Raw genomic sequence first — 7718 nt, 5'->3', positions numbered from 1 at the left:
AAACAGGTTTCTTTTGTGTCTAGACAATGCACAGTTAAAATAATTTTCAATTGGGAAATTTTTTTCCATCCTCTCTCCAACTTTTTTCATTGATACTGTCAAAATTTGAGCTCACTAACAATTAGAAAATTGAATAAATGTTTGAAAATGTTCAAATTTCTACTAGTCTATGGCCAGCTTAATGTTTTGTCTCTATCACTATATTTTGATTTAAAGTTTCAACCACTTTTTAGGAGTGCATGTAGAATGTGTCCTATTGTAAAAGTAAAGCTTTTTTCCTATACAAAACATGACATTTCAGCAGGGTGTGGGTAAGGTCATCTAGTCCATGAATTTCATTGATGTTCAGGTCCTCCTATAAGCGGAGCAGAGCCCACACTCTAGGGGTGGGACTCCAGTAAATCACAGGGAGGTGTGCGACTGCTATCATGTAATGTGCACTGAGCATGTGCATGAAGCTCAACTTCCAGCTTTTTTTTTTTTGGTCTGGGAAAAAAAAGAAATTCCACAGTCATCTAAGAGGCACAGGAGGAAGCACAGCTCACAAGGCAAATATGCTCTTTATTACATAGTGACTTTGTGACTTCACAAATTGTTTTCTTATTCTCCTTTTATTTTTACAGAAGATAGCTGATCAAGCAAATTTACCCTGTGTCCCCAGCCAAGGAGGACAATGGTGCTAATCCAGGTGCCCGGACTTTTCCTAGGTAATGACAGTAGAATATGTGTGTATTGAATGAAGATGTGTGTATTGAATGAAGATGATCTTGACTTGGTATGTAGACATGTACTGCGATGCTTACAGCATTTGATTACTACAGTTAGCCTCATAAGTTTAACACGTTTAGGTTGACCTTTTAGGATTTAATTTAACTAGGTTGATCTACTAAAACCGGAGAGTGCAAAATCTGGCTAAGCTCTGCATGGTAGCAAATCGGCTTCTAACTTCGGCTCGTTCAATGAAACTTTGACCAAATAAAGCTTTATTGCAAAAGGACTGCACCAGATTTCGCACTGTCACGTCTTAATAAATCGACCCCTGTATATTGTATTGCGAGCAATGTGTATTTTAAATGCATTTTGTGATTGCACTACCTAGATGGGATGCAAACAACTTGTATACTGCATTGGTTTGAATGTTTTTACTATATGATGTAAAATGTTCTCATAATGAAGCAAATTAATCTTGTCTTTCATGTGTGACGGAGAGGTTTCAGGTGGTCTTTATTAAAGGAAAACTAGCAGGGTGTGTCAGGCAGGGGTCTGTTTCCAATTAAGTTGTGTAAGATGCATCCCCCAGTGTCCTGAGTTAATGGCTAACTGAATCTCTTATTATGCATGAAGCAATCTCCGCTATGTGAGAAAAGTTAATTTTCACCATGAGAAACAGTCATACATTAGTTCATAGCTCAAATTCAGACAAGTACAGGCATTGTTTTCTTTGGATTTTTTCGTGGCACTACTAAGTTCAGCATGTCCTTTTAGGTTTTCAGTTTCAAAGCCAGTGAACTGTGGCTGCTGTTTGTAGAACACAATCTGTCATCTCATGGTATAGGCACATACAATAAATCTATGTTAGGTTTTTTTTTTTTTTTCTGAACTTTTCCACTTTATCAGGGATACTCCCCATGGAATTTTCTGACTTTCTAAGCTAATATTCGTATAAAACAATACTGCATCTAGTTTAATGACTTGCATTTGAAGAAAAGGAGAGCTGAGGGTTGTGGTTGGGTTGTCCTTTTGATCCTTTCAGTTGTTTCTCTATCTTGACAAACTTTGTGTAAATGTTGCTTTTCTTTGTTCTTGTGGCGCATACTTAGCGTACTGTAGTTTTTAACAAACAGTTTAAAAAAAAAATTGTTCAAACATGATTCATTTCCTTTTATGGGTACTTGGAGTTTAACAAAAGAGCTCTATATCCTGTAGAACTAAAATGGTTAATTACCCCCAACAGTGGGGGGTAGGAAAGAAAAGCAATATCAGTGCTGCAAGTCCTAACTGCTTTGTAGATAAGGTTTGAAGGGAACATTGTGTTTCCAGCTGCCTGGCTTTAGCCTCCCATCAAAAGGCATCACCACTACCTCTAATAAGAACCATCATGTATGTGGTAAAGACACGTTCGGAACAGACACATATACACTAGTTGGATGCAGTCATGGTCTGCACATCGTAGTACATCTAGCACTAGCGTGACTTTTGGCCAACATTTTGTACAGTTCCCATTACACTACTGATAAGCTAATGGGCATGAAGTGTCAGGTCCTCCTCATTCTGGGCAGAAGAAATGAATGGTGATCCCTCTGTCTGTTATATGAGCATGTCCAGAGACCAAGTTACACATGTACAGTTTATGGAGTTGATCGCTCTCTCCATTATGTTTGTTTAGGTGATGGGCTGATCCTCTTGTACATTCAGGGCCATCTTTAATATTGATTGGACCCTGGGCAAAAATTTTCTTAGGGCCCCCCTCCCCCCATGCAATTTCGCTATCCACCTTCTCTGAGACATACAATAAATAGCAGCTAGACTTAAAATCAGCTTACTGTATCAGATATTGATTGCGATTGGTTGCCAGAGGTTACAGCATATCATTACTGCTTACTGACTGGTTGCTAGAGGTTACAGCACTCCTTAAAGTGGTTGTATACTTAATTTTTTAACTTTTACCTGCAGGAAAGCCTATAATAAGGCTTACCTGTAGGTAAAAAAAAATATCTCCTAAACCTGTACGGTTTAGGAGATATTCCCCTCGGTATGCGCCGCTGACTGCAGTGGCGCATGCGCATGCGCACAAGGGGCTCTCGGCCTGAAAATCCAGCAGTGGCCGACCGGCCGTAATGAAATCTCCCGCGCGCATGCGCGGGAGTGACGATATCGCGGCTCCGGCCACTCACAGCGCCGGAGCTGCGATACCCGGAAGAAACACCGAGGGAGCATGTCAGCTCCCTTGGCGTGGATCGGGCCAGATGTCGGGGCCTCGTTCTAAGGTAAGTATTTCATAATGAGCTAGTATGTGGTGCATACTAGCTCATTATGCCTTTTGCTTTGCAAGTTTAAAAAAAAAAAAATTGTGGGTTTACTATCGCTTTAAGGCTCACTGATTAGTTGCTAGAGGTTACAGCACATTTCTGCTTGTTGATTGGCTGCTAGAGATTTCTGTACATTAATACTGCTCACTGGTTGCTATAGGTTACAGCACATCTTCTCCTCACTGCAGGGGGGCATGATATACCTATGAATGCTGCCTTTATTTACATATCAATGCAGTTGGCCTCGGCTATTTACATATGCATGTCACTGCTATTTACATATGAATGCCAGTATTTACATGTAAACACAGGTCTGCAGGTGAATCATCTATACACAACAATAGGGCAGAGCTGGGTAGCATTAGTAGCAGCACAAGACTAAAACTTCAAGGGACAAGGGAATGTAAACTGGGATAGTTGACAAGTATGAGGCAGCTGCTTTGGGCCCCACAACAATAACAGGGCCCAGGGCAGCTGCCCCCTTTGCCCTGCCTTAAAGACGGCCCTGTGTACATTTCTATGGTCTACTATTCTTTTAACCCAGTTGGAGGGACATATGCAGCCTATTTCTATTCTAATCAAGTAATATGTGCTTGTCTGACCTCACCCTTTCTCATGGAAAGCAAGATACAATTGTATAGTAGACTGTAACAATATAGGGGCCCATTGACATTGTCCTGTGGTTGAAGGCTCCATTCACATCTGGAGTTTTGGGAACCTGGGCAGCATTACCACTTGTATTTTTAATGACACCTAATCGTGATGCGGTTTTGCTGCACCAAACCACATTGCACAAAGCTTGTCACCTAAAAGAAGCCCCTGCTCCTTTTTGGATGAGAAGCTTCACATAATGCGGTTTGCAGTGAGATTATTGCGGAAACTCCACACCGTGATTAGGTACCATGAAAAATGAATGGCACCCAAACACGTCTGGTGCATTTTGCCACTATTGTGGCGCAATTTGGGATCTAGGGCAGAATAACAGTGATTCTCCAGAAGATCTCAAATGCCAGATGTGTACGGGGCCGTATGCACACGCATTTCATTTGAAGGTTAGATTATTATTATAGTGGCTTTGTATAACGTCAACAGTTTGCACAGGGCTTTACAAAATAAGAGAGCAAGCACAGTTATAATACGATTCAATATTAGACATGGGCGCCGTCAATAAATTTGTTTCGTTCTGTTCCCTTATTAAAATTAATTCGTACTACGTATTTCGTGTCTGAAATTCAATTTCAATTCATACGAAATATGAATTGTCATTAGGTTTGTTAACTTGTACGAACGTTCGTTATGATGAATTTAACCACTTGCTTACTGGGCACTTAAACCCCCCTCCTGCCCAGACCAATTTTTAGCTTTCAGCACTGATGCACTTTGAATGACAATTGCGCGGTCGTACAACACCGTACCCAAATGAAATTTTTATCATTTTTTTTTTTCCCACAAATAGAGCTTTCTTTTGGTGTATTTAATTACAGCTCGGAGTTTTATTTTTTGCTAAACAAACAAAGAAAGATGCAAAATAAAAAATTAAAAAAATCGTGTTTCATAGTTTGTTATAAAATTTTGCAAACAGGTAATATTTCTCCTTCATTGAAATGCACTGATAGGCATGGATAAGGTGGCACGGATGGGTGGCACGGATGGGTGGAACGTATGGGTGGCACGGATGGGTGGCACTGCTGGGCGGCACTGGTAGATGACACTGATGGGCACAGATATGTGGCATATGAGGTGCAGCACTGTTGTTGAGGCAGATTGTGGGCACTGATGGGTGGCACTATGGGCACTAAGGGGTGGTACTGATGGGTGGCACATTTACTATATATATGTTGCACTGGCAGGGGGCAGGTGGGCACTGATGACTTGGCCGTGATGGGGACTGAAGTCCCTCTCACGGCCGCCGGTGATCGTTTTTTTTTTTTTTTTGACAGCGCAAGGAAGGAAAATAGCCGATTACAGGCTCTGTTGTGATCACATGATCAGCTGTCATTGGCTGACAGCTGATCACGTGGTAGGGGTCGGGATCGACCCCTTGCTTCGATCTCTGATCAGGCGAGTCTCATAGACTCGCTGATCACAGAGTGCGCCGCGCGCGCCCCTCCGGGGGCGCTAAGGCTGCTCGTGCACGGGACAACGTCAATAGACAGCGTCAGTCGGCTATAGCGCAGATCCCTAGTGGTTAAAGGCAAAAATATACCTCAATATGACAGTCGATGCTGATGGAAGTTTGGTTTTTATCTGAAATACAAAATTTCGTTGAAGAATTTCCTATCCGAAATACGAATTTTCGTTAGATGAGGGGCTCCCACCATCCCTGTGCTGTGCTGACTTCCTCCTGGGGATTCGTAAACAAAAGTTCGTATTTCGTATAAAATTCGGACACATGGCAATTTAGTATTTCAAATCCTCCCGAATGTACGAATTTAGGGAAATTCATACGAATTTGAGATTCGTACAAACGAATCGCACATGTCTATTCAATATAGGAAGACCCTGCTCATGAGAGGATACAATCTAAGGAGAGGTGCAAGTGATTAAAAAGTGGAGGTGAAATAGGATTAGGAAGATGGGTAGAGTAGGTGTTAGCTGGATAGAACGGGATAGAGAGTTCCAGAGGAAGGGAGAAGCTCTCAAGGTGATATGGGGGCTTTTTTTTTTTTTTTTTTTTTTAGAGTGGAGAGGGATTACAACATATGTTAGGTTTTTATTGGTTGCTGTCTATATCCCCGTTAAGGATGAGCTCAGGCGTGTTCGCAAGCAGCACGTGCCGAGCCTGCCAGGAAGTCGACGCTGCACATCACTAATCACAAGCAGTGAGACATTTCCTGATCTCTGCAACCGCACATCAGGACAATGTCTCACCGCTTGTGATTAGCGCTGGCAGCACCGACTTCTTGGCGGGCTCGGCACATGCGGCTTGCGAACACACCTGAGCTCACCCTTAATCCCTGTTTATAGAGATTCATCCTGCTTCTTTTTCCTGTTTATTGGTTTCACCAAGAGTGAAAAAATTCCCACATTTTGGGTTGTCACCATAAGGGGAAATCATCCAATGGTAACACTAGTTCTGATGACAACCAGAATTTCCCTGACTGTGGTGGGATTTCTACTTGCTTCCTGTTGTGCTTATGGGGCACAGATATGGAAATATATTGCCAAGGGACACAGATGGCAAAAAACTGACAGAGGTTATAACCTTCCCTTACTCTATCCAAACTGAAAAAAAATTGGCTTTAGCTCTACTTTATGGCATTACACAAGAATGTGCACATCAAGCTTTTAGTATTATAGGAATGTGTGCAGATGTGCTACAAATAAGGCAAAAAAAAGTATACATGAATCCTTTATAAGGATTGATTCTCAAAATTGTATTTATATATAAATTCAGATTACTATACATCATTCCTCTCTATATTGTGTGATATATAAGGAGGATTTTTTTTGCCAGAAACGTTAGTTACCAAATGACTCATCTTGGACCACAGTTTGTGTTGGCGTAATACCAGCACACAGCAAATGATCCTATTGGCGGTCCTGAATTGTCCTCTTTTGTGTATGTGGGATGGGTTTATGGTACACTTTAACATACCCTTTTACCGTTTCCTTTGTGTACATTTTATGTGCCATTTCCTTGCTGCAGGGAGTTTGTTAGAGTGCTCTTTGTCTGACTAGCAGCAATTAAAGGTACTTAATTGTAAACCTACCCAGGAATTTTACAACGCTTGTAGCTGTCAGACTGTAATATTTTCTAACGCCCTCCAATACAGCACCCATTCATGCTCCTGTCGACATGTATATTTGGACTGGCTGTGAACCTTCTCCTTGCTGTGTTGAAAATGCACATAAAATATGATTTTTAAATGCAGCATGGTGGCTGGCATACCTGCCTTGCAGCACTGTGGTTCTTGGCTCTTATCCCAACCAGGACACTACCTGCATGAAGTTTGCATGTATTTCCTGCTTCAGACATGTTTCCTGTCTAAAATTTCTCTTGTATGTGTTTGTATATGTATTAAGCCGGGTACACAGGGGCTGAATGTCGACCAACATCAGCCAATTCTATAGAAACCCGGCTGACATTTGGCCCCTGTGTACGGCAGCCGGTGTGACAGAAGCCGGCTCCACGCCAATGGATGAGAGCACTAACCTAAGTGTTCTGGCAGGGGAGAACACAATAGCTCAACAGGGGAGATCGCTGTACTAACATTGGATTGATGGTACAGCAACTCCGATCTGAGCTGTCAGATTGTTTTCGTTCACCCCATGGGTTGAACGAAAAAAAAAAACTAGTAGTGTGTACGAGGCACCATAGATTGTAAGTTCCTTGAGTGCAAAGAATGGCAATGAAGAGACCCTAGGATGCGCTTCAATTTATTTTTATTTTTTTATTCCATCAAAATGATCTTATCCACAGCCTTTACCTTTCGATAAATATAGGCTACATTTCAACTGAATTGAATTAAACTGAGTCTTTTAGCCAATATGTTTGCAGCGTTTAGATACTTTGTTCATGAACACAACAGTGTTTCAGTCAGATTCAGAGATTCTGGTGGAAACAGAAATGCAATTGGTAATTTACGATTATATCCAATTATTGATCAAAATACACTTCATGTGTGTAGCACCTGAAGCACAATATCAATCTGAATGGTTTGCTATACATCAATTTATTATTGAAGG

The 7718-nt window shown here is 41.5% G+C and overlaps 1 protein-coding gene across 1 annotated transcript in view; it reads left to right on the top strand.

The window, feature by feature from the left end:
• The first annotated feature begins 409 nt into the window (after positions 1–409).
• Positions 410–7718, top strand: part of LAMB1 (laminin subunit beta 1) — a 69075-nt gene continuing 61766 nt past the window's right edge. The window contains exons 1-2 of the mRNA XM_077474256.1: positions 410–548; positions 624–707. Of these exons, the coding sequence (XP_077330382.1) occupies positions 674–707 (34 nt within the window). The 5' untranslated portion in view covers positions 410–548; positions 624–673. The remainder of the gene's footprint in view (positions 549–623; positions 708–7718) is intronic.

The sequence above is a fragment of the Lithobates pipiens genome, unplaced genomic scaffold (genome assembly GCF_037356315.1).
Source record: "Lithobates pipiens isolate NorthernLeopardFrog02 unplaced genomic scaffold, aLitPip1_a1.2 Scaffold_8, whole genome shotgun sequence".
NCBI lineage: Eukaryota > Metazoa > Chordata > Amphibia > Anura > Ranidae > Lithobates > Lithobates pipiens.
Note: the sequence above shows the minus strand (reverse complement) of the source record. Positions and strands in the feature narration are given on the sequence as shown.